Below are 26513 nucleotides of genomic sequence, written 5' to 3' on the forward strand. Positions count from 1 at the left end.
ACGCCAGGAGCTATTTTGTGACTTCTTTAAGGCCCCTAGCTTCTATAATCTTAAGTTTGAAATTTTTCAGGTGGTACTCTGTACATAGTAAAAGCTGAAAAGTGGGTACTAACAGCACAGAGCAGCAGTCATGTTGTACTAGGGATCGATACCTAGCATAACTATGCACATCTCGACATTCCGAACCATCATGAATCATCCTGAATCATTATGGATTTTTTTTTAAGTGCTGGTGGTACTTAATACCATCCCTGTATTGATTTCTCTTCATCCCAATTTTTTTTTATCTTTTTCTTCCTAGCCACTGGCACTCTCCTTATTCCACTATGGAGGCAGAAACAAGCAAAGATGTATCCCTTTCCGAGACAACCCTCAAACCATCTGATGAAATTGAAGGCACACGCCCAGCGGAAGATGTGGCTGATCCCGGAATGACAGGCCTGTCAATTATCGCGATAGTCTCTGGGCTTACGCTGGCTATATTTCTTATGTCGCTAGACTCATCAATTATCGCGACAGCCATCCCTGTTATCACATCCCAATTCAACAGTACTGAGGATATTGCCTGGTATGGAAGTGCATATTCGTTCGCAATGTGCGCAGTACAGCCTGTGACCGGCAAGCTATATTCAAATTTTCCTATGAAAGTAAGACTATTGAACCTATTGATCAAGACATCGGAAAGAAAAATGCTAATTAGCTTCAGCAAATGTTCCTTGGATGTTTAGCCATTTTTGAGCTCGGATCCCTGATCTGTGCCCTTGCTGTTAATAGTCCTATGTTGATCATCGGACGAGCAATCGCCGGAGTCGGCGCTGCAGGGACATGCACCGGAGGTTTCTGCATTGTTGCAGTTGCTCTACCCCTTGAGAAGCGACCGTTCTGTATAAGCATTCTCCAGTCAACGTTCGGTATTGCGACTATCATCGGACCATTATTAGGTGGAGCATTTACGGATCATGCAACATGGAGATGGTGTTTCTGGATCAATTTACCTCTGGGTGCGATCACCATCGTTTCTATAATCTTCTTCTTTAAGCCGCCTGCACGCGATCCGACAGAGCAGGTTCCCACGTTCCTCCGCAGAATTGCAGATCTCGATCTACCAGGCGCATTTATGTTTGCTCCCACGGTGATTATGATTCTTCTGGCTCTTGAATGGGGAGGATCGAAATATCCTTGGAAAAGTGCTACTATTATTGGCCTTTTTATTGGAGGGGCTGGACTGGGTATTGTCTTCGCTTTCTGGCAAATACGAAGGGGTGATAACGCCATGATTCCACCACGTTTAATCACAAATCGTACACTCTTTTTCGCCTGTGCGACTGAGTTCTTCATCATGGGCGCAGTTATGATATCGATTTACTACCTGCCTGAGTGGTTCCAAGTTATCAAAGGGGCCTCACCTACGAAATCGGGCATTATGTATCTGCCCCTTGCATTATCGGATGTTATTGCTGCTCTCTCCGCGGGCGCATCGCTCAAGTATCTTGGATATCCGAATGGTTTGATTCTCTTCGGGACAGCTCTGATGAGTATAGCTACGGGGCTATTCTCCACGTTTACTACTAGTACCGGCCATGAGAAATGGATTTCTTACCAAGTTCTCCAGGGTCTTGGCGTGGGAATGTCCATAGCAATGCCCTATGTCGCAACACAGACAACTCTCGATCCTGTTGACATCCCCGTCGGCACCTCTCTCCTACAGTGTTTCCAGTTCTTTGGCGCTGCCGTGGACCTTGCTATTGGGGAGACTGTTTTCTCAAATAGACTGGTGGCACGATTGAATGAGCTGGGCTTTAACTCTGAGGATGTTCAGAAAATTCTTAACGCAGGCTCTGCAAAGGTTAGAAGTGTGGTTTCGAAGGATCAGCTGCATGGTGCACTGGAAGGCTATAATTATGCCTTGACGAAGACTTTCTATGTTGCTGCGAGCTTTGTTGCTGTTGCTTTCGTCCTGTCTCTGGGGTTGCCTTGGAAGAGTGTCAAACCACCTAAACCCTCGGCATCTATGGATGAAGAGAAAAACAATCACCCTACTAGCTAGATTTTTCGATACCTATATGTTATGCATGATAGATCCACATGAATCAAGGTCTTAATATCTTTTATGATTCCAAATACAAACAGCACTTGAGGTGTAGGAACTTGAAAGTACGAGCTTGATATCTCTATTCTCTGATAAAAGCAATAACTTGATTGGCAATAACGGCTACTAGTAGTAAGAAAAGATCATTCAAATTCGCTGATGCAAGCTGATTAAATTTTTGGAATGCTTCACAGTACTCGCAAAGATGCATTTACAATTGATGATAACATGAAAGAGCAAAAGATTTTCGATACGATTCGTAGACTTTTTGTCACGCAAAATCAAATATTTGACAATAGTTTCACCTCGAGCCCGAAAAAGAGATGAAACACAGAAAAAATGCAGGCTTGCATGCATGAGCCAGTGTTACCAAATTACCAAATCGAATCCACTTTAACGCTGTCTATCGTTGGCGCAGTGCCCTTCTCAAAAGAAAACGCCTGGTGAACGCCAAACCCATCTCTACAAATGAATATGCAAAATCGAAAACAAGTGAGCCGAAACCAAAAGCTTCATATTCATCATGAAAGGCGTTCACCAGGCAGTGTGACCACCATCGATCAACATGGTGCTACCGGTCATGAAGCTCGAGGCATCGGACAGAGCGAATAGAGCACAGCCACGGAACTCTTCAGGAAGCGCAAGACGACCAAGCATGTTCTCCGCCTCCCAAGTTGCACGCGCAGCAGGGTTCTGTTGGAAGACACCCTCCACCATAGGAGTGATGATGTGACCGGGGCAAAGTGAGTTCACACGAATACCGTGACGACCCCATTCCATAGCGAGAGAGCGCGCAAGCTGAATAACTGCCGCCTTGGAAGAGTTGTAAACAGGAGAGGTCATACCCTTGTTCGCGATCAAACCACTCATCGAAGCAACGAGCAATATGGAGCCTTTCTGCTGGTAGTTGAACATCTGGCGAGCGGCAGCAGTGGCAGAGTTGAAGACACCATTATAGTTGATAGACATCACATCGTCGAGAGCAGCGCGGTCATAATCGAGAGCAGATTGGAGATGATTGATTCCAGCGGCAGCAATGAGACCATCCAGACGCTCATGTTGGGCACCGATCATGGCGAATGTGTTCTCGACTTCCTTATGGTTGCGGACATCGATCTGGATATACTCCAGCAGACCACCATATTCGTTCTCGGCTTGGCTCTTTGCGGCGAGGAAATCGGCACCGGGCTGTTCGAGGCGATCAAGTGCGTAAACTAAAGACATGATTTAGCTAAATTCAAATTTGAGGATAAATTGAAGGTGTTGCTATTTCGTTCATACCCTTGCCACCGGCTTCAATGATAGCTTCCGCCATAGCTAGTCCAAGACCACGAGCACCACCGGTGATAGCGTAAACACGACCCTCGATATCGAACTCGCGGAAACGCTTTGCGTTGCGCAATTCCTTCTTGGAAGGCAGCTTGGTTTGGATGTGATCCGGGTTGTGCGAGACCTTGTGGATATCGTGGGGGTTGAATACATTCTTGGTGCTTGAGTAGAGGCGAGTGGAAGACGATGCCAGCACCTTGGGGGCAATCACTGAAGCACCGGCGAAGCGAGTGCGAGCAGGGTTCAGGACTCGAGATAATGAGAAAGACATTATTTAGATAATTATATGCGAAAGTGAACAATAACAAAAGGATATATCAAAGAATGAGAAGAAACAGCGTCCTGAGAAGAGGGACGAGGTATATAAAGAAACGAAGGTTTCCTTTTCAATTGAATAAGGCTTGACACTTTTGAACGCTTTGGATTTTGAATCTGGAATGTGAAGCAGACTTATATGTGTCGTGGAGACTCTAAAGCTCCTACCATGGAGTAGAACTCCCGGTACTTCCTAGCAAAGTGTCCCGAAAGCAAAATGATAGATTCAACATTTGAACTAGTTCCACAAATTTCCCCATGAAGCTAGACAACTGAAAAAATAAAACAATAAAAACAAAAATAAGGGAGAAAATATCAGGAAAAAGAAAAGAAAAAAATAAGCAACCCCGCGTGACCCATTGCAAAACGGATATTGCCTTACTGTTTTCACCATGACTCAAAGATCCACGAATCCACGGATACACTTGCCACACGAACCCCCCCGATGAAGACAACCAAATCGGTGGGCTGGAAGAGCCCACTGATCGGGCGGGTCCCCCGAAGTATGCACGACGGGATCGACAAGGTCCTTGCTCTCGGACTGTCGGGTCCGGGTCTGCTGTCCAATGACAATAATGTAGGTTGGCATTGAGTTTAAGGCCTGGTTCAAGTTTATTTTTATTCTACTAAGATCAGGCTTCATATTAGGCTCATATAAGACTTGGATACTACAGCACAATTATTGATTAAGAGACGCATTTTATGAATTAATGGAATATAGGAGACCCAAAAGAAGAGGCGAGGTGCTCAAGATCTCACTTCGAGTCCCATATCTACTTCATACAAGGAGGGAGTACTCCGTGTATGTTCCAATACCTTGGTTGCACTGGGCTCCACAGGAAAAATCTGAAGGATGTCCATGGTCGGGGGATCAAGTCAGTTGACCATCAATAATTTCACATTTATTTTTATATCGAAAAGCTGGAAAGATGGAGAAACGCCCCTGCAGGAGTCCGCCGGGATCTCCTAATTAGGCAATTCCAGGATACTTCCAGACGTCCCGTTCGCACACCGCTGCATTTCGCTGCATTTCTTAACGGAATTTAGATTTTGAAATTTTCTTAGTGCTTAGATTCTTGTGTTGAATAGATTGGCCAGGAAATGACAGGAGAATTTAAGTACAGGGATGTTGGTTTAAAGGAATAGGGAGAGAAGGTCACCTTGTTCTACCAGTACACTGCATTTGGGTTCCCCGGATCCCCCACCATATATCCCCAGTGTTCGATTTTTGGAACTTGAGCTCCGACCTCGGGGCCTATATGTAAAGAGTACATTTCACGGATTCAATATTCCGCTCTCTGCCAGTAAAAACCTGAAGCTTGAAAGAAAGAAACGGCATATGTCTACTAGTAGATCCACTCGTCTCCACTATCTCTGCCACAACCGACAGAAACATACGCTTGTATCCACTTTCTCCGATCAACTCTAAGCTCGGTTTCTATGCCCAAGTATAATAACATTTGAAATTTGCAATTCCATTAAGCTCCTTCATCATTGGTGCATCTTTCAGCCACGCCGGGTCTCTCTAGCCTAGGCCTAAGCCCTGTAGTATTCTTCTAAGCTGCCAGCTCAGCCTAACAGGGGGTCAATGGTTCGAACACGATCTCGAACGGCCCTATACGGGGTCACCTGTTCAATTGGCGCGGGGTCAAGGCAGATCAAGATAAGGAGCGATTCAGTGGATATTTGAACGCAAGTACCTATTCTGGATTCGGGATTCCGTTTTTTTCGGGTTACGCGGCAATATGCTCGGAATTTCAGATTCAGATTTCAGATCCCAAGCTTGACAGGAATTATTTTAGGCTTAGCTTGAATGATCCCACATGTGCAGGCGCCTTGGGCTCTAACCAGGTGATATTCAGGGGATTTCCAAAGTTGGCACCTGGATGGACCAAATGTTCACTCGCCTCAGTACCTTCTAGTTGTACTCCATACAACCACCCATGAACAACGCATATGAATATCTCATGTTCTACAAACTCAAATACTAAAATCAAATTGATGTTATTAAAATGCTGATTCAAGACCACCTGAAATCAAATTTTTGTCAGTTTTTGTTTTCAAGCACCTATACTAATTAGTAGTAGCCCTAGTGGACACCTCTAATGTTCCAAGGTTCTTTTACTCTGCAGATCTCATTATTCGATCCCAGCAGATGGTATAGCTACTATATCGGTAAGGCTATTGGCACCTGGGTATATTTAAAAAAAATTCAAATGATAACTTGATTTAGTAGACTAGCTTAGATAGTTCCAGATGTCAAATGTTGCTTGGATATCTGATGAGAGTGCGCTCGTATGATCAGATTGCGGTGGGCTCGTTCAACACCAAATATGTCATCATCCCCTGAATTTCCTCCTCATCATCGCGCATTTTCAAGGTGTGTTGGCCCGGCTCAGAAGGCGGACTCATTGGAATAAGCCGGTGGCCTGCAGGAAGATCTCGGTGATACTCATAGAACCTGAGCTCAAGGCCGTGAAAGAGAATCGCCCAGAGTCGTGAAGGCATCAAGTTATTAGTTTCAACTTCAAGGTCACGCTCAAGCTGTTCCAAGCCTGTCGCCAAATCATTTGCTGCCCTTGTTGCATTCACCACAACATGACTATACATCGCGTGGGCACGTCGGGGATTTCGGTTATCTCGAGCAACGCGTTGTACTTGACGAATGACGAAATACAAATGGCCATCGAGTCGACTTTGTATCTTCATCCTCGGTGCAACATTCCAGTCATCTTCAAGGGGGAAGAAGAGGTTGAGAGTTGTGTTTGCCAATGCCATCACAGAATTTTCAATATCATGACCTCGAGCAGACTCAACATCATGACCGTGACCATGTGGCTCCTCGGCAGCGTCCATCAAGGTTTGAAATAACGGCAGGGATAGATAGGAAACCATCTTCAAGATAAAGCTGCTTCAACGTTAGTAGGAACACAGAGATCGAAGGATATCATACGCTGTGAATTTTGAAAAGGGATGATGAATTTTGAGGGTCATGGAGTATGAGAAGGCAAAGTCAGAGTGTAGGGTTTATCTACTACTCATATGCAGTGATAGAGTCACATGAGACGACCACCCAGCAGGAGAACAGCAATAAAAACTTGCAATGTGCAGAGTTCCAAGATCGGTAGATCACTGAGAGTTGGTTTCAATGGGCTTGCAGGGAGAAGCAGCTGGGTTTATGGAGTGGCCGGTGAGACAGAAACCTTGAGCCTTTTGAATGCAGAACTGGCATCTACTATTAAGTAATTTATATTGAATCATTTGCGGGTTCTTTGAAATAATACTATTGGAACTGCTCAGCCCTGATTGTGGCCTCTCGCAAATGGAGGTGATAACAAGAGGTAGGAAGCTAAGCGTAAGCTAGGTAGTCTACAGGCTGGTTATTAATAGCTGTAAAAGCGACAAAAAAGTTCCATGACGGAATATTCAAATTTTCTAGCGTTTCATCATCAAATGGTTAGTGCAAATTTGCGAGCCCCGGTGCAATGGCCATGCCACCCGCACTACGCAGACTCCCAAAGTCCAGCTTCATCAAGAGTCGATCCACGCCGGCTGGCTGGCGCGGTACATAGTGGCCTATCAGGCCTGTGTTTGTATCAGGTCGATTTCCCCGCCATCCTAGTCCGTGAGCAGGATTTGTGCCAAGGCCTGGGCCCTCTCCAGAACGACGATCATCAATATCACGCAAGCTCGCAACCAGATCTTCGATACCACTTGTAACATCGCCGTGCGTGGCTTGCAACTCATTCCATATTTCTCGCTCTTCTTCGGCATAGTCGACCAATGCATCCACTACTCCTTCATCGGTTTCTAGATCCATATTGCGCTGGATCGTCTCTAGTCGAATCACTAGGGCCACAAACCGATCGACGCTCGTAAGAAGTGCTCGTAGAACGCTAGTAAATGGAACATCTGTCAAGAACAAGCACTGAATAACCATTGACAGATGTCGACGGTGGGCAGTGGTAAGTGCTTCGGGGTCATTGCGTCCCATGGTCGGCCCTGCTTGGGAAGTCGGTCGACTAGACGCACGGTCAGGCGAAGGTAAACGGGATTGTCTCTGTGCTTTCATAGATCCTGCCGTTCCTGGTCGGGAGCTAGGTGCCGATGCGGTCGACGAAGGACTGCCTTGAATCCACTCACGAAGATGTTGCCAAGACTCGTGAACAACCTCGCCTTGGAAAAAGCTGCCAACCTCCGAAAGAACAAATAGACTGGCACTGGCAGTAGCCCAGATTGGGCGCATCTGCTTGGTACGAATGTTGTCCCTCTCGCGACTTGCCCTAAGTCTGTTCTGGCCAAAGGGCTTGTTACTACGCGGCGGCCCCCAAGGAGTGGGATAGTTTCGTCGTAAAGAAGTTCGCTTCCATAGATCTCCTAGACGTATTTGTGCTCGTCGAATGCCAAGTAAATAAGAATGAATCTTGGAGTAGGTGGCAATATCAGAACTGGAAAGGAAGAGGTCTAGGGGAGCGCGGATCTGCGCAGTTAAATATGTGGGTGTCGGGAACAAAATATCTTCGAATGAGACTCTTGAGATCTCTGGGACGGCAGTAGAGCCATGCGAGGGGGTCATCGCACGGCCATTTTTCCGGTCGCTGATGGACAGTCGTAGCAGCTCACGAGCCAGTTCTAATTCTTCATCAGCCGGATCCTCCTCTTTCTGTATTGAGAAAAGTTCCGCCCATGTATGTGCCAAAGAAGTCACCACATCGCCTTCTTTGATAATAAGGCTATCCAGGGCCGGGGTGCGACCTCCTGCAGCTCGTCTGCGGCTTTCTTCAATACGCTTGTCTGCATGACTCACGAGAGCCACGGCAAATTCTCCTCGCCCCAAAAGGAAAAAGTCATGCAACAGTGTAAGCGTCTCCAAAATCTTGGGGACCGGGAGCAACTTTGATAGAGTGGACTGGGACAACGAAAGGCGAATCCAGTCTACGGCAGTAGTCAACTTTGAGGAGGAGATAGGGGATTTCAACCCAGCAAGTTGCTCGATATGTTCCTGATACAACGTAACTGGTGCCGTGGAAATTCCCACAGAAGTCTTCCTTTTGGATCGAATGTGGTTTAGCGACTTTCCAATAAACAAAATCGATCCAGCAGTTTGCTCTGCGACAAATTTCGGAAGCAGGTCAAGTTGCATCTTGAATTGAATGTCGTCCTCCTCGCTGTTGGTATCCTCTTGGACAAAAAAGTCTTCCTTGCCATACATCGGTAGGTTTCCATAGAGGAGCCACATTGATAATTGTTTCATCCATGTTGTCTCCGCTGCGGTCACAAGTTGCACGGCCATGTCCTTAATATCTGCATATCCTGTTTGGAGCTCGGCTCGCAGGTAATCAATGAGTGCTGCCCCAGTACATCCATGAAGACGTCTAGGATCTTGGCTCTGTGGGTGAATAAATTGAACAACCTCCCATAACCATTCCAGACGCCGAGTCCATGGCGCAAATTCTCTCACGATGGTCGATAATGGGACAATCCCGTATCCGCCAACATATAAGCTGTCTTCTGAGAGAATAGCCTTTTCTACCTCGAGTATTTTCTTCTGGAATTCGCCAAGGTGGACAGTCACTATGGTCGTAGAGACGGAGCGGCAGATAACGGAAACATGGGAGGAAGATATTTGAGAGGTACGCTCGCGTAATTGAGCATGAAGGTGACTTAAATGCGCAATCGATCCGAGGAGAGCTTTTTCCGGAGGTGAGAGAAGCGGGAAATCATCTTGCGAGCTCGTCTCTTTCCCGGTTGTAGCGAAGAGGGGGGACGGCTGTCCAGAGAGGGAGAGGAGGATCTCGTGTAGCATGTTGGCTCGGGATGCCTGGAAGATTTCAGTAATGCAATCCTGTGTCCACGGGTATCATCCGTACCTTGAGTACTGGCTATCCACTTCGGAACTGTGCCGTTGCCAATATAGTAAACCACGCCCAAGAAGCTCGAAGCGACACATGAGTGGGCGAAGAAGGGTTAGGCTTTGATTAAGGTAAGTCGATAGAAAGCGCCAAAACTTTCCATGAAATCAGAGGGGTATCATAGTTTTGACAGGTTTATATTATCATAAACCTGCGAATCGTCTTTGAAAACATAGAAATTCCAATGTGTTTATAGTGTAGTTTTCGCGATCACCAAATCGCGTTCAAGGGACCGTGCTGGACGCGGGGCGAGCCCATTAGTCAGCTCGATAGCTCCCTCTTACGTCGATGGTCCCGCTTCGTATGATCCTCCTCCTCTTCCTCCCTTACCTCTACTTCTTCTCTTAACTTCATCATACCTCGCCCTTTATCTTCTGTACAGTGATCACGCCCATTCTACTGCTGGAATCTTTCTATCCAGCTTGAGTTGCTAGGTACCTGGTACGCTAGATTTTTGTGACTTGTTTTATCTGCACTGTCGAAGGTCTTGCTCGTGGGGCAAGACTTTCACCTTCTGTTTATCACAATTTCTTCCGATCTTGCTGTTCGTGAAGCGGCTAAGCCGGAGAAGCGCAGTGCGCCTGAAGACGAGATCGCCGCTCGGCCCCAGAAAAAGACCATGACGGTATGCGATGTTATATCTAAGGAAATCCCCGCATTGCCACTAATATGAGCTCGTACCAGGACATCGCGATGCATGTGGACAACCCACAGGAGACTGTGGAGTTGATTAAGCAGGGGGAAATCGATGAGTCCCTATACAGTCGCCAACTGTGAGTTCTAGTTGGTCCTTGTTGTCATTTCTCTTTAAGTCAAAATTAACCGCCGGGTTCTAGGTATGTACTGGGCCATGAAGCCATGAAGCGCATGGGCTCTTCGAACGTACTGGTTGTTGGTCTCAAGGGTCTTGGTGTGGAAGTCGGTAAGTATCACGGCGATATAGTGGCAGCGTTGCAGCCCATCTAACATCTAATGATTCTCAGCCAAGAACATTGCTCTTGCCGGTGTCAAGTCCCTCACCCTCTACGACCCCGCTCCTGTCGCCATCTCAGATCTGTCCTCCCAATTTTTCCTCCAGCCACAAGATGTCGGCAAGCCCCGCGCTGAAGTCACCGCTCCTCGTGTTTCCGAGCTCAACTCTTATGTCCCAGTCACCATCCACGAGGGCGCGAATCTTGTGGACGATCTGGAGCAGCTGAAGCGGTACCAGGCTGTCGTGCTCACACTTACACCCTTGAAGGAGCAGTTGGTCATTGCGGACTTTTGCCACAAGAATGGAATTTACCTGACAATTGCGGATACATTTGGTCTCTTTGGTTACATCTTCAACGACTTCGGAAAGAACTTCACTGTCGGCGATCCTACTGGCGAGGAGCCTGTCAGCGGAATTGTTGCCGATATTGCCCAGGATGGTCTGGTTTCTGCCTTGGATGAGACACGGCATGGACTCGAGGATGGCGATTTTGTGACTTTCTCTGAGGTCAAGGGAATGGAAGGACTAAATGAGAGCGCACCCCGCAAGGTTACCGTTAAGGGTCCATACACTTTTACCATTGGTGATGTGTCTGACCTTGGCTCCTACGAAGGCGGTGGTATCTTCGCTCAGGTCAAGATGCCAAAGTTTATTGATTTCCAGCCCTTGTCGGAGCAGATAAAGAACCCCGAGTTCTTGGTCTCGGATTTCGCCAAGTTCGACCGCCCGGCGCAGTTGCACATTGGTATCCAGGCCCTTCACAAGTATGCAGAGAGCCATGACGGCCAGTTTCCTCGTCCACACAATGACAGCGACGCTCAGGAGATCATCAAGCTTGCTACTGAGCTTGCGGGTGCCGGTGAGGAGAAGGTAGAGCTGGATGAGAAGGTGATCAAGGAATTGAGTTACCAAGCCCGTGGTGATCTTAACGCATTGGCTGCTTTCTTTGGAGGTATCGCTGCTCAGGAAGTCCTCAAGGCTGTGTCTGGAAAGTTCAGCCCTGTACACCAGTGGATGTACTTTGACTCTCTTGAGTCTCTCCCATCCTCAACTACTCGATCCGAGGAGAGCTGCAAGCCTCTTGGCTCTCGCTATGATGGACAAATTGCAGTCTTTGGTAAGGAGTACCAGGAGAAACTTTCCAACGTTCGTCAATTCTTGGTCGGTGCTGGAGCCATTGGTTGTGAGACTTTGAAGAATTGGGCTATGATGGGTCTGGGTACTGGCCCCAAGGGCAAGATCTATGTCACCGATATGGACCAGATCGAGAAGAGCAACTTGAACCGTCAATTCCTCTTCCGCCCCAAGGATGTGGGCCGCCTCAAGAGTGACTGCGCCTCTGCTGCTGTGCAAGTGATGAACCCCGACTTGAACGACAAGATTGTAACTCTGCGCGATCGTGTTGGCCAGGACACAGAACACATCTTCAATGAAGATTTCTGGAATGGCCTGGATGGCGTTACCAATGCCTTGGACAACGTTGACGCCCGCACATATGTTGACCGTCGCTGCGTCTTCTTCCGCAAGCCTCTTTTGGAGAGTGGTACCCTTGGCACCAAGGGAAACACGCAGGTCATCCTACCCTTCATCACCGAGTCTTACTCCAGCTCCCAGGATCCTCCTGAGAAATCCTTCCCTATGTGTACATTGAAGAGTTTCCCCAACCGCATCGAGCACACAATCGCCTGGGCTCGTGATCTGTTCCAGACCTATTACGTTGGACCCCCCTGAGGCTGTCAACATGTATCTTTCCCAGCCTGATTACATTGAGCAGACTCTCAAGCAGGCTGGCAGTGAGAAGCAGACATTGGAACACCTGCGTGATTTCTTGGTTACCGAGAAGCCTTTGACTTTTGATGACTGCATTGTCTGGGCCCGCCAACAATTCGAGGCTCAGTACAACAATGCTATTCAACAACTGCTCTACAACTTCCCCAGGGACTCTAAGACATCCTCAGGCCAGGCGTTCTGGTCTGGTCCTAAGCGTGCTCCAACTCCCTTGAAGTTTGATAGCTCCAACCCCACTCATCTCGGATTCGTCATTGCCGGCGCCAATTTGCATGCCTTTAACTATGGCATCAAGAACCCTGAATCGGATAAGAGCTACTACCGAAAGATTGTGGATGACATGATTATTCCCGAGTTTACACCCAGCTCCAGCGTGAAGATTCAGGCTAATGACAATGAGCCCGACCCCAATGTTCAATCAGCTGATTCTGCCAGTGATGGCGAAATTATTCAACGTCTGGTAGACGCCCTGCCATCACCCAAGTCTCTTGCCGGCTTCCGCTTGCAGCCTGTGGAATTTGAGAAGGATGATGACACCAACCACCACATCGACTTCATCACGGCGGCCAGTAACCTGCGTGCCGATAACTATGAAATCCCTCAAGCGGATCGGCACAAGACTAAGTTCATTGCTGGAAAGATTATTCCTGCTATTGCCACCGCTACAGCTCTGGTCACCGGTCTCGTGGCCTTGGAGCTGTTCAAGGTTGTCGATGGCAAGGACGATATTGAGCAGTACAAGAACGGTTTTATCAACCTTGCTCTTCCATTCTTTGGTTTCAGTGAGCCGATCGCCAGCCCCAAGGGCAAGTATCAAGGCAAGGAGGCTGAGGTCACTATTGATAGACTGTGGGATCGATTTGAGGTGGACGACATCCCTCTCCAGGAGTTCTTGGACTATTTTGCCAATAAGGGCCTGGATATCACTATGGTTAGCTCTGGCGTGAGCTTGCTGTATGCCAGCTTCTACCCTCCTTCGAAGGTCAAGGACCGCCTTCCACTAACGTAAGTTGTCTTGTCCATCCCCCCTTATCTATAGAATAGCTCTAACATTGAACAGAATGAGTAAGCTTGTGGAGCATGTTAGTAAGAAGCCTGTGCCAGAGCACCAGAAGAACATTATCTTCGAGGTGACCGCGGAGGACCAGACCGAAGAGGATGTGGAGATTCCCTACGTGATGGTCAAGTTGGGAAAATAATTGGGAGACGAGAAACAAAATAACATATGGAGGCGAAAGACAGAAGTAGATTTTACGATGATTCTGAATGAGCTCTAGATTTCTAACACTCTCAATTCCAATTTGCTCTGTTTATGCAAAAATTTGTGATTGCTTATAACTTCGTAATTCTCGATGAGTTGATGCTTTGTCAAAGCTGACCGAGAGTGGCTGAGTAAGCGTCTAGTCCCCAATGGACGTCATTCCCCGCAGCTACAAAGCTCTCTTCTCGTATTTTCTTCTCTCTTCTTTTGACTGTCAGTGTAGGCTATAAAAGCTCATTAGTTAAAGCTCATTAGTTCGCCGATGCTCTTGAAGCTCTTCCGCTCACCAGCGTTGCAACATTTCTCACGACCTTCAATTCTTCGCGCGGGGTACCTTGCATATTCTCATCCGTGCTTCTCCGCAGCAACTCGAACTATGGCGGTACGATCATTCCATATATCTTCATGTCTTCTGTAATGTCAATGTCTGATATTCTAATACCATATATAGACTGGAAACTCCGGCAAAATCACTGACTGGGTGAACCCCAATGACAAGTCAGGCGAGTTCAAGCGACAGCAATCTGTCTTCCGCAGCTTTATCTCTCGCGAAGCTGGCGCAGAGTTCCCACCCGAGAAGGGCCGTTATCATCTTTATGTCTCTTATGCCTGCCCGTGGGGTAAGAATGATCTGTGTCTTATAGATTAATTCGCCGGCTAATCGTTTCAAGCTCACCGAACACTCATCACCCGGAAGCTCAAGGGCTTAGAGGATATCATCTCCTTTTCGTCGGTGCACTGGCACCTAGCTGAAAAGGGTAAGCTTTGTCCAATTCTTGTTTGAATATTTAATACTAATCCCAAGTAGGATGGCGTTTCGCTACTCCAGATGAGAATATCCCAGGAGAAAACACTATTCCAGATCCCTTGCACCCGGAGTTCACTCATCTACGTGAAATCTACTTCTCAAATGACCCGAATTACGGCGGCAGATTTACTGTCCCTGTTCTATTCGATAAGAAGACCAAGCAAATCGTCAGCAACGAGGTAGGAACTCTGCAGGAGAATCACAATGCACAACTAGCATGAATACTCACTCATTGGCAAACAGAGCGCCGAAATCATCCGCATGCTGTACTATGAGTTCGACGGCCTTGTCGAAGAGAAGTACAAGGCTCTTGATCTTTTCCCTGCTCACCTCCGCCAGGAGATTGATGCAAGCAATGAATGGATCTACAACGACGTCAACAACGGCGTCTACAAATCCGGCTTTGCAACCACACAAGAGGCCTACGAAAACGCCGTCACAACTCTCTTTTCCTCTCTCGATAAGATCGAGGCTCATCTTGCTAAGCAAGCCTCTATTTCACCCTACTTCTTCGGTAATACTGTCACCGAAGCCGATATCAGACTCTTCACTACCATTATTCGCTTTGATCCTGTTTACGTCCAACATTTCAAGTGTAATATCCGTGATATTCGCTCTGGATACCCTGCTATTCACCGCTGGGTGCGTGATCTTTACTGGGATGTCCCTGCCTTCGGCGAGACAACCGAGTTCGAGCATATCAAGAAACATTATACCAAGTCGCATAAGCAGATTAATCAGTTTGCTATTACTCCTGTTGGGCCGGTTCCGGATGTTTTGCCCAAGGATCAGGAAGTCAACGCTGTTAAGGGAGCTTAATTTTAAATTTGAAGATCTCAGGTGTTAGTAATTGAAATGCATGCTTTCTGTTCTTCCGTTCGATTATCACACTGTACTCCAAGTTATCAAATTCATCCTAATTTACCCCCATGGATATATATTTCTGATGAAATCTTCAAAATCTAAGCCGGGACACTACATACTGACATTTTCCAAGGTTGAAGACAAACTTTGGAATTATTAACCTTGGAGGAAACCTTGGTCATTTCAGTATCTAAAAAAATAATTGTAAATTTGTAATATTGACAAACAAAACTAGATATAGATCGGGCAAAAAGCCCTGTGGTATTACAAGAATCCACATGCCACGACGCCTTGCCATGCTTATGATTGCTAGATGGGTTTCCCCTGATTTTCCTTTAGCAAAAAGCCTCTGATGTGGAGGCTTCATGGCCCAAATGAGAATAATCAAATGATGCCAAAGCAAAAGCAAAACAAATGCAAAATGTTCAAATATGACTTAGTGTAACCCACAGAAAAGCTACAAAGTAAATCAAAAATGAGATATATGAGGCATATACACAAGATTGTGGCATGCTGTATGTTGGCCTTTTTGGGGGTATCTCGAAATAAAATTGCTCTAAATCAAGGCGGAGGAAGGGAAGGAGTGGTAGGTGATCAGGAAAGATCCGAAAGCATCGGCAGGTGAAGAGGAAGAAGGTGGAGGATTAAAAGAGCTAGAGAGCACGGGGTGTTGTAAGGTGGTGGAAGGTGTAAGGTTGTGAGGTGGTGATACATGGGGGCCGATCATTTCAAGCCGAGGAATCGCTTCGTGTTTTCGTAGACCACGTAGCTAATAGAGACTGCTGGCGCCACTTTCATGAGGTTGGGCGTAAGTCCCTTGTACAAGCCACGAGGTCCCTCTGCTGCCAAGGTTTTGCGGGCGACGTCAGCAATACCGGTATAGGTCGCAGGATGTAAAACGGTGCCTTGGGCTTGCAATCGGGTGCGAAGAACATTCAGGGGATAAACGAATGAAGCACTCAGACCTCCACTAAGTGCACCAATGGCACCAGTGACAAAGTTGTTGAGCGGTACATCATCTTCATGGCAGTTGTTGAGGCGCGCCTGGCGAGCTAGGAGCGCTCGTTTGAGGTACTCGAAGGTGCTGAGATCAATCGCTGCGTAAGGGAACATTCCAATTAGACCAAGAGGAAGACCACGAAAGAAGCCGAGCAGCCCATTAGCGTTCCAGACTTTTCTGGCGGTTGCAGCAATAAGCTTGTTTCCTTTCAAGCCACCTTCCACGGTCGAGCATTGCATTCGGCTATTATATGTTAGTGACAAGTCGGTCTGATGTGATAATAAATGATACGCACAACTTCAACGTATCAAGCGGATAAACAAAGCACCTAGAGAATAGTCAGAGCATGTAACTCCCGCGGCATCAAGTCAAACATACTGTGCAACCATTCCACCAATACCACCGGACAAGAATTGTGACGTTGGCTTGAGTCGCTTTGGGTCGTTATGGCCCTCCATGCCGGCGAACGCTCGTTTCGCAGACTATATCAAATTAGCTCTCTACCCTTAGCACCCCAGGCTTCCAATGGAGGTGCATTACCTCATAGGCTCCAAACTTAATCGCTGACTCCGGCATAACCTTGACAACATTCAGTCCATTTCCTATAGAGAGATTAGTGTCACATCTTTGGATAAATGAGATCATACTCACCAGCAAACATGCTGCGAATTCCACCTGCTCTCCATAGCTCCTTGAATGCAACTACCAAGGTTCTTGAGGCGTTCCCCGCTGCGACTAGAGGGGCACCATCTTTCGCCGCACGAACAGCCTGTTTCGTTACACCAGTCTTCGCGATAAGATAGACTTTGAGACGATCGAGAGGCGCGGTAGCCGTCCTGGACACGACACCAGCGACACCGCCCGCGATGAAGTAGCCTAGTTGAGGGGTATTCTCGGTCAACTTCCGTTCATAACGGCGGAGGGACATCCACATGGCGGTGGTCTTGGGGATAGGCAGCCACTCCAACTCTAAGTCAGCGTCCATCGAAACCCATTCCTTGCCAACGGTCGAAGACAATTCTGCGGCCGGGATGGATTCTGCTTCGACTGACGGGAGGAGAGAGGCCAGGGTAGAGAGAGAAAGAAGATTGTACAAGAGGGACTTGACGGCGAGTAGGTGAGTTTTAAGAAACGAGTGATCTGTACCTAAGCCCTGCAAATCATTGATGTGGACATCTCCTTCCGGGTTTAGATTTCCTGTGGCCGAATAGTAGGATAGAACAGCGCGAAGATTCGACGATGAGTTTAGAGGGAGGAAGAGAAGGAAGTCCCTATAACACAGAAAGAAAGTAAGGGTTAGCGCCACCAATTCTCATGACATATTTTTGTTCAACTCTGCATGCGAAGAAAGAAACAGGGCGTTGGTGGGGTTTCGAACCTCCATTCAGCGTAAGTGATCACTCCGTCATTGTTTTGGTCAACCTCGGCAAAAAAATTATCCAATTTTGCGTTGGATACTGTCACTCCGGACTGAGCAAACGCAGTTCGCAACTCAGTCTTGTCTATCTCCCCATTCTTATTGTGATCGATATCTTGGAACATCCGCCATAATCCAGACTCGGTATGGTTGATGAAGACTTGGAACTCTGAAACAACGATTAGGAGGGTCCCAAATATATAGCGCGTAAGCGCCTCAGAAAAAGCTCAAGGAGCTGCAAAAGTGGGAGATCATTACCGTCATAATCTATCCACCCATCACCGTTCGTGTCAACTTCGCGTAAGATGCTGTAGACTAGTCTATCTGCATTTTTAAGCGCTATAGCGCGTCAGTCGGAATCTTTCGGCATGAGACCGGGATTCAGCAACTCACGATGGTCGATCTTCTTGAGTCCCTTCTTTAAGCCATTTAGATCAATATGACCTTCTTTCCGCACATCCAGCGTTTCCCAGAGTCGAGCAACTCGTTCATCGCGCTCATCTTTCGACTCGCCGGGTGCCATACTTTCGGAGGAAAATTGTTATTGAGCACCCGGCATCATTCAAGGGAGCATATTCTGAGGTGATAAAGGAACAGCTTCGAGGGAAAGGCGGTGGGAGTCACAGCATTCAGTAAGGATCGTAAAAATCTCGAACTTGAAGGTTCGCATTGAAGAGTGGGGTGCTGACAGGTAATGATTAATCGGCGCCCGATCATTGCTTGCTCCTTTGGACGCTTGACGCCATCACCGGGCACGGGACCAGGGCTTGGCCCTAGACCTATTTGGGATGTATTTTGTATTATGTAATCATGGTTTTATCATAAGACCTCATAAGCAGGAGGGGAAAGCTCCGAACTATACATCGTCTAGACATTATGACTGCATGACTGCATGAAGTTCATTTTCTATTCCATGACCTATCATGGCTGCCAACTATTGGGTCTCGACCCAACGTCGTCATTGGCTCTTCTCAAGAGAGAAGCTCGCCGATATTCGGGAGAGACTACGTGAACGAGATAAGCTCACTCATTCACAGTTTCCGCTGCCAGATCAGCGGCTATTGAATATTTACTTCAACCAACGTAGGGATAAATCAACTTGATATTTCTTCCCTGAATTTTCTAGTGCCCGCTGACCTCTCCTCCAGAGCTCATTAAATTGGGCAAGCGCATGTCCACCCGGCAACAAGCAATTGCCACTGCTCAGGTCTATCTCAAACGGTTCTATATCAAGAATGAAATTCGTCAAACAAATCCATATCTTGTACTCACAACAGCCTTCTATCTGGCCTGTAAGATGGAAGAGTGCCCCCAGCATATCCGCTTTGTGGTAGGAGAGGCTCGCGGACTATGGCCAGGTACGAGATATTGATTCGAATGGTCTCCAACCAAAGATCTAACTAAGAACCATCCCCACAGAATTTATTACTCCTGATGTAGCCAAGTTAGGGGAGTGTGAGTTCGCCTTGATCTCTGAGATGCACTCTCAACTCATCGTCCATCATCCTTACCGCACTTTGTCCGAGCTGCAAGGCGAGTTAGCTCTGAGTTCCGATGAAGTCGCACTAGCCTGGTCTGTGATCAACGACCATTATCTAACTGATCTCCCATTGCTGCATCCCCCACACGTGATAGCCATCATGGCCATTATTGTGGCGGTCGTTTTCAAACCGGCCCATCCTGGCAACTTTGGTAGTTCTGCCCAGTCAGCTTTGGCTGGTGCCATGCGAGATGGCGGTGGAATGAACATGCTAGCGGCTCTTTCGGACAAATTGGGTTCTGGCCCACCACGCATTCAGAAACTGGTCCAATGGCTCGCAGAAAGCGAGGTGGATATTAAAGCTGTCATTGAATGTACCCAGGAGCTTTTGTCGCTGTATGAGGTCTGGGAGCAGTATAGTGAGAAGCCCTGCAAGGAATTGATTGGCAGGATGGTGAAGAGTAAGAACTTGGATAAGTAATGAGATTTTGGGCGGTATTTTGTATTTTCTGTTGCACGGCATGAGCATTCAATTTTTTGGAGTTGGGGTTCAATCATGCTAGTACTTGATATTATATTTGCATACCAGCGATTCCCTGCAAATTAAAGTGTGATTATTCAATTGATGTTCCGAGTCTTTGCTAGTATCATGGTGATTTCCAAAGTCAGCGCTACGGTTCAAGAATTACGAGCAAAGCCACAGTGGACTCGGATCGAGGACATTAAATTTCAAACATCGAGGTGATTTGAATCCAGTAATAGCATCTAATATCATGAACATGTGTACCACTGGTACGTCAAGTTCAATCATGATGTTCTAGTATGTGTAGGTATACCCACATGCACCCCCACTGGCATGTACAAGTAGGCCAGGCGGGCTGTGAATTAAATTAGCCGCCACTGGCACTGAGAGCTAGACGGCGGTGGTTACAGATTGATACATATCGAGTTCAGTGTGAATTACATCACGATATCGAGGGGAAATTTTAGAGCAGTTGGAGCTCAAAGTGTTTCGAAATTTAAAGTGTCACTGTAAGAACTTTGGCAGGGTGTGGCAGTGAACTACCCCCATCGGCATCGCCGTAATCGGTTCAGACTGGTTGCACCACATACGCAAGTGACACCCATGTGCACGAGCAGTACTCGATATAAACATAACATTGGAAAAATTTCAGTGTTCAAATGTTCCAGTCCCTTACAATAAGCCTACAAATCGTTTTAATGATATAGAGTTACACCTCCCCGTGGTAAGCATTGACATCCCACCTTCTGAAACCCACATTCGAACTGTAAACACGGCCGCTTGAAAATCCGCCAAGGGCAACCGAATGGCCCCGTCCCTTGCGTGGCTGGTCTGGGGGATGACCAAAGCTCCTACCTCTTCTCTCTAGCCCCTCACTGGAGATATACATTATGCAGTCAGATCGCCTTCCAGGGGAAAGCAGGCCATGCTATGCACGCATGGGTTCGATCTGTCAGCTGCATGACTCAAGCTTTCAAGTTAACGGTGCCTGCACCTAGCTACTGCGCCCGTGGGCTACGGAACAAAACCTGTCTAACTCCAGCCCCTAGATGGACATGTACAATGCCAGTGGCTAGCTCACTCACGAGAAGGAGAAGGTTTGGGGCACATTGCAAGGTTCATGGCTGGTCCTCCATTCCCTTGGCCCCAAAGGAGCGGTGAGCATGGGGTTAGAGGTTAAGTAGCGCTTCCGCCGGGAACCGGAGGGCCTATTCCCTCCCTGAGAGGACAAAATATCTGAGCGACCGGGCTGGCCGAGCACCTGCAGGAGAAGATCTATTTCGAGTACGGACTCTGGGTACAAATAAGGAAAACAAAGACTAAGGGGTGAAATCTCTGTTGCAGTAGACGCTCACAATTCCCGTCTTTCTGGAATTCCATCCCTCATGGAACATGAAATTAATGTACTGTAAGAAAGAACAGTCCTTATTCGGCGCCACCACAATGTGGAACCCTGCAGTGACAAGTGGTACGACTGGAGTCGAGAGTTGGGTATTAGACAAGTGATAATGCTACCCAAACGGTCTCCTCAGCGCTTACGGCAGGAAATGCAAAAGAATCCGAACGAATCGCCATTAATTTGATACTATTCCTAGTTCGGATCCTGTAGGCAATAGACTTGGCCGTTTCGGGAGGTCGGGGAGGAGCTGGATCGGGTCAGATAATGGCCCTACCAATCATGAGAGGAAAGCACCTGCAGCTAAGGATTGTTAGCGGGTTGGGAAGAAAGAAGAAAAGGTTCTATTTGGGGTGGTCAAGGCGCTGCCCCAAATTGTTGACGATCGCTGATCAGCCACAACCGAATTGTCCCTGGTCAAGGCTGTGCAGAGAGGAAGATTTCCCCATCGTCCGGAGGTTTCCCAATGTTTTCACTGCCGTATTTCCGTACTTCGTAGTTTTCCAGTCTTCAAAATTCGGTCCCCCCGAACAAGTTCTCTCTCAGATTGATCATGGATGAGATATCTCCCTGAACCAGTTCACTTCAAGGAGATCATAGGAGAACGAATAGGGGAGGTTGGTCCCACACGTTGAGGATGGTGGAGTGGAGACATGTAAATATGGAGCATGGTTACCAATGATCCTCTGCAGAATGGAACATTTTCGGGAGGTTTACGCACGAGTATCCATAATTTCAATGTTCCATAGGGGGTGATCAAGGTGGCCAACTGAAACGATGTGTACTGAGAGTACGGAGTAACCATCCTCCAGGGCTGGAAGATGTAGATCTCATCACTCCAGATGCGGAATAGCTTTTTGCGTCATACGGTTCAACCGGCATTTGCATAAAAAGTGAGTAGAGTGGATCATGTTAACTTTGTAAAAGGGAGGTTGATTGGTGAATACATTCTGTCTTCGCCACTGCGTGACCCCCGAACCAGCTAATACCATCCTATACCGTTCAATACCAATCTTTCCATAAATTACCTTCAATGAAATCTCGATCTCCTGCAAATTATCCCTATTCAAGGATCAAAATTGTGACAATTGTTACCATACCTGACCATACCGTCCTTCTCAGCCCCATAACACCCCTCTTTTTCTGTTCTTCCCTTTCCCACAACCTCAATTCTCTTCCCATCCAACTAACAAACTTCTTCGCACTTTTATTTTTCATTTTTCCTTTCGTTGTGACTCTCATCTACTTTTGATTTTTATATCTGGGTGCTGGTTTCCTAACTCAATACTTATTTTCACAATGTCTGCCTTCATGTACTCCCACCAACAACAACACCACCAACACCAACACCACGGTGCCCACATGCCCTCAAATAACCACCATGGTCGTTCTCGCCGCGCTCCCAAGATGGCTGCTCAGAATGCCCAGCGTCAGTTCCGAGGTGTCAAGAGTATGCGTGAGCTGGCCGAGGCTCCCGCTGTCACTGCCTTCCGGGCTCGTTTCGAGGCCGGTCGGTCCTTCGACCTCGACGATGACCTGGAGTTCTGCCCCAACCTTTTGACCGACGAAGATGTACGTTGAAATATCAATCATCGATGATTCTCTGGGCCAATCCCTTCCCTCGGAATACTTTCATCGTCGGGTTCACCTTTTTTACCCCCTTGTGGTCAATTGGGATGAATAAACCTCGAGAGCCAATCATATTGACGAATTCCCATAGCTGCACTCTATCCACTCCGCCTCTTCTGACCGTTCTTCTTTGTCGAGTGGTTCGCCAGATACCTCGCCTCTGCAGCACCAGATTCAGCCTGTGCAGCAGGTCACACCGGCTATCTCGCTTTCTCCCGGTTCCGCCAACTCTTTCGTTCACGGAGTCGGCAACCACAACCAGATGAGCTACCAGCAGCAGCAGCAACAGCCTGCTAACCGGACCCGCAAGGTCATCCCTATCATCAACCCCAACACTGGAATGTCTTTGGCTAGCCCACCTTCATCGATCTCTCCCGCGATGATGCAGACAGCTCAGCGTAGATGGTGAGGTTCTTTTGGTTTGCTCGAAAATACGCGGCGCTTGCGCCCTCTCCTGCCCTAGCGGCATGTTCTTTGCACGTCACCTGAGTCTATCTGCATCATCGGAGGTCCTTTAATCGCAGGCCTTAATCACTTTATCACTTTTATTGCATTCTTGTCCGATACGACCATTTTGCATTCGACACGACCCACATCGGAAAAATATCTTACGAACGGCGAAACAAAAAAATCATACACAAAAAAAACCACTATCGAAAATTTGGACAAAATCCGGCTTTGTACATACCATATACTGGACCATCCGCCGATTTACGACCCTATCGCCATATATTTTAGATCCCTTGTGATGCTTTCAGCTTGTTGCGAGCGACGGCGCCTGCGATTCGATTCCCTGCATCTCTTCTCTTTTTTTATTATCTACGATACCTGTGTCTCTCGGGAGGGACTCTCTTCTCTGGCCTCTTTTTTTCGCTCTCGGCTGGGCCACCGATGATGTATAGAATTTGTGGTGACCTGCTTATCTTTTATTATCGACGTGCATGTCCCTGGGGACAGGAGTTGAATTTTCTTTTTTTATTCTTCTGGGGAGGGTCGCTTGTAAAAAGCGCCTTGTTTTTTTGGGCCCGACTCACCTACGCTGTGATCTATTCGACGACTTCTTGCTTCTTTGGATTTGCTTTTTGTTTCTCATTGGGGTTATTATTATCTTGGGTGGGATGGATATCACATTTTTTCAAGGATCTAGAGGCGGAAACGATACACGTCTGCATTGCTTGGGCACTCTGTTGAAATACCTGGGTTTGTTTTCTGCTTTTTGTTGGTTTGCACATCTTGTTTTCATCTTGGCTTTTTTTTTCATTTTGGTTCCTGTATATCGGTTTGGGGATGGGTAACACGCCTCATTACTTCCCTGCCACGGAGGCAGTGGCTGGTTGGGTTTGGTTGCGAGCGAAACCATGGGATGCGGAGTTGTTATTTTTGTTTGAGATCGATATCCTGGGGGTCTCTCGCGGGTTGGGCGAGTCATAGACCATATGCGTTGAAAATGGCTTTTTATTCGGATTTTGACATTCTCTCATCTCCATTCTCTTTTATTTGCTTCTTATGCGTTAGCTCTAGCTCCCGAGGAGTTTCTTGAATAACGCTGTATGATCTTGATCTACTATTCGGCATACTGTCATTTCCAATGCACATCTCTTATGTTCATATCTTTTTTTTTTCAATGGCTTTCTTTTACACAGCTTTGGGATAATTCTTTGGACAAATTGATGTGACCGGTTCTAGTCTTTATTACATACATTCCTCCAAGATCATTTAATAAGACAGCAAAATTACCCACTGTCCATGCCTCTGTCACTTGTGGATTAAAAAGGGAGGCAATGCTGCCAGTGGAATTGCCAGGGGCAGGCACGATACCCTTCATACTTACCTAGGCAGGTCTCCTAGGAGGTGCGAAGGACACCACTCCTCAATTCCTGCACGATCGCATTGCATTATGACCATTCTTCGATACGTCATCTCGTCTGCGTACATTGCATGATGTCACTAATATTCTAGACTTTGAACGTAGCTGAACTTGAACTCAAGAAGAAGTGGGGGCGACATGTCATCAATGATGTATCAGATGAATATCTTGTTAAGATAGGCTCAATAATAGGCCACCTGCATCTTTAATTGAAACTATAGGCTCGGCCCGTTGGATATATGGACAATAGGGTATGATATCAATTCTCTAGGCCACGTGAAGATTTTCAGGGGCAAATACTACATGACTTGAATTCATGGCTGTTCCAGCATTTGAAACTTATATGCACTTTTGTAAAGGATGCAAATTTTAGAACTGAATTAACGTCGAAATAGATCCAAGCGCTTACATAGAAACAACACTGAGAATAATAGTACGTACCAGTAGTTGTCGAGTGTTTCGAGTCTAGATTCTCAAATTGAATCAATATCAAGCACTTGAGTACACATTACGGATGTTGAATCGTTATCTTTAAAGTCGATCCCATTAATTGATCTCACATCTTTGGCCCTAAAGTTTGTATGTAATGCCCACCTGGACAGATGATGCCCCTCTGTGTCTACACACGTATTACCTTTCGATGAAAGCACTTGAGGAAACAGTTGTATGCAACACTACGTTTTGAACCTTGGAAGAGAAAGTCTCAGGTTTGGATCAAATTATATCCAGGATTCTGACAACTCTCAACCAGATGATTCGAGTTACGAAGTATTTATCCACCAAGAGCCCAGTAGATTTCCACGATTAGGCCTTTACAAGTAGTACCTAGGTAGTTCTACTACCTCCCCTTGCACCACTTCTTGACCCTGATCGAAGATTGAAAGGTTAACTCCTCAATCACCGAATTTCAAAAGGCAGGCTTGAAATCGACCTGGGAGGGATGATTCTAACAACTGGGACCAAGCATAGTATTCTAGTAGTCCATTGACAAAATCAGCCCCCGTAAGCTGGGCCAGTCATGTAGCCACTTTTTCGAAAATATAACATCAAGGCAGTTTGGCCGAGTGGTCTAAGGCGATTGACTAGAACCGGATAGCAATTTATCCCATCGATATCAATTCTCTTCGGAGGCGGCGGTTCAAATCCGCCAGCTGTCGATTCTTCTTTTTGCTTTTTTTTTTAACTCTTTTTACTACTTTTTTTTCTTTTTTAAAAAAAGGAAATTTCCTGGTTCTTCTCTCCTCTATCAAGATTAATGAATGGCATCATAAAATTTAAGTCCAAAAAAATTTCATCTATACTTTTCACTCAAAAAAAAACAAAAAGAAGAATCGACAGCTGGCGGATTTGAACCGCCGCCTCCGAAGAGAATTGATATCGATGGGATAAATTGCTATCCGGTTCTAGTCAATCGCCTTAGACCACTCGGCCAAACTGCCTTGATGTCATATTTTTGAAAAAGTGGCTATATCAAGGGTGGATGAAGTAAATATTTAATTCCAAGGTGTCACATGGGATGAAGCCCTTCCGCTTAATAATTGTCCGTTCCCTCCAGGGCTCTGAACTCAGTCTTTTCCCCCGAGTCATGAATGCTCTGAAGCTACTCCAACCTGGAGTTCCTTAAAAACTAAAAACCTGGTAAAGTGATTGTGGTTCAACTCTGTGATGATTCATTGACTGCTGTGATGGGTACAATTACTTTATGGCTCTGAGTGCCAATTTCCTCGCTGGTAATCAATAATCAGGTGCCATGGTCTAGTGGTATGACGAAGCATTGTGGTATAGCAATACTGCTTTAGCCCCGGTTCGATTCCGGGTGGCGCCAATATCTTTTTGTCCCTTGTTTTTTTTTCCATTCTAAG

At 46.8% G+C, this 26513-nt stretch overlaps 8 protein-coding genes across 8 annotated transcripts; 4 read left to right on the forward strand and 4 right to left on the reverse strand.

Annotated features, from left to right (window-relative positions):
- Positions 1-326: 326 nt before the first annotated feature.
- On the forward strand, positions 327-2047 carry N7483_010798 (MDR family MFS transporter; the record flags this gene model as incomplete). Its single annotated transcript, XM_057094225.1, has 2 exons — positions 327-647; positions 707-2047. 2 exons carry the CDS (start codon positions 327-329, stop codon positions 2045-2047), a joined length of 1662 nt encoding a protein of 553 aa, XP_056940196.1.
- A 576-nt stretch (positions 2048-2623) lies between these two features.
- Positions 2624-3689, reverse strand: N7483_010799 (putative short chain dehydrogenase/oxidoreductase; the record flags this gene model as incomplete). Its single annotated transcript, XM_057094226.1, has 2 exons — positions 2624-3303; positions 3371-3689. 2 exons carry the CDS (start codon positions 3687-3689, stop codon positions 2624-2626), a joined length of 999 nt encoding a protein of 332 aa, XP_056940197.1.
- Positions 3690-6034: 2345 nt separating this feature from the next.
- On the reverse strand, positions 6035-6343 carry N7483_010800 (uncharacterized protein; the record flags this gene model as incomplete). Its single annotated transcript, XM_057094227.1, has 1 exon — positions 6035-6343. One exon carries the CDS (start codon positions 6341-6343, stop codon positions 6035-6037), a length of 309 nt encoding a protein of 102 aa, XP_056940198.1.
- An 847-nt stretch (positions 6344-7190) lies between these two features.
- Positions 7191-9539, reverse strand: N7483_010801 (uncharacterized protein; the record flags this gene model as incomplete). Its single annotated transcript, XM_057094228.1, has 1 exon — positions 7191-9539. The coding sequence occupies one exon, from the start codon at positions 9537-9539 to the stop codon at positions 7191-7193; it is 2349 nt and encodes a 782-aa protein (XP_056940199.1).
- Positions 9540-9933: 394 nt separating this feature from the next.
- ubaA (E1 ubiquitin-activating protein ubaA) lies at positions 9934-15294 on the forward strand (the record flags this gene model as incomplete). Its single annotated transcript, XM_057094229.1, has 12 exons — positions 9934-9946; positions 10200-10270; positions 10330-10418; positions 10482-10567; positions 10629-12258; positions 12326-13411; positions 13467-13587; positions 13923-13997; positions 14119-14287; positions 14339-14425; positions 14476-14654; positions 14719-15294. The coding sequence occupies 12 exons, from the start codon at positions 9934-9936 to the stop codon at positions 15292-15294; spliced, it is 4182 nt and encodes a 1393-aa protein (XP_056940200.1).
- A 768-nt stretch (positions 15295-16062) lies between these two features.
- On the reverse strand, positions 16063-18279 carry N7483_010803 (calcium-binding mitochondrial carrier protein; the record flags this gene model as incomplete). Its single annotated transcript, XM_057094230.1, has 8 exons — positions 16063-16582; positions 16635-16667; positions 16718-16821; positions 16880-16941; positions 16991-17610; positions 17718-17925; positions 18015-18095; positions 18150-18279. The coding sequence occupies 8 exons, from the start codon at positions 18277-18279 to the stop codon at positions 16063-16065; spliced, it is 1758 nt and encodes a 585-aa protein (XP_056940201.1).
- A 400-nt stretch (positions 18280-18679) lies between these two features.
- ssn8 (cyclin-dependent protein serine/threonine kinase regulator SSN8) lies at positions 18680-19717 on the forward strand (the record flags this gene model as incomplete). The annotated part of the gene is made up of 3 exons (XM_057094231.1): positions 18680-18839; positions 18905-19114; positions 19176-19717. The coding sequence occupies 3 exons, from the start codon at positions 18680-18682 to the stop codon at positions 19715-19717; spliced, it is 912 nt and encodes a 303-aa protein (XP_056940202.1).
- A 2737-nt stretch (positions 19718-22454) lies between these two features.
- Positions 22455-23193, forward strand: N7483_010805 (DUF4452 domain-containing protein; the record flags this gene model as incomplete). Its single annotated transcript, XM_057094232.1, has 2 exons — positions 22455-22727; positions 22876-23193. 2 exons carry the CDS (start codon positions 22455-22457, stop codon positions 23191-23193), a joined length of 591 nt encoding a protein of 196 aa, XP_056940203.1.
- Between the last annotated feature and the right edge of the window lie 3320 nt (positions 23194-26513).

Source organism: Penicillium malachiteum (assembly GCF_028827825.1).
Source record: "Penicillium malachiteum strain IBT 17515 chromosome Unknown utg000005l:1.0-9002435.0:326005.0-9005861.0, whole genome shotgun sequence".
In the NCBI taxonomy this organism is placed as follows: Eukaryota; Fungi; Ascomycota; class Eurotiomycetes; order Eurotiales; family Aspergillaceae; genus Penicillium; species Penicillium malachiteum.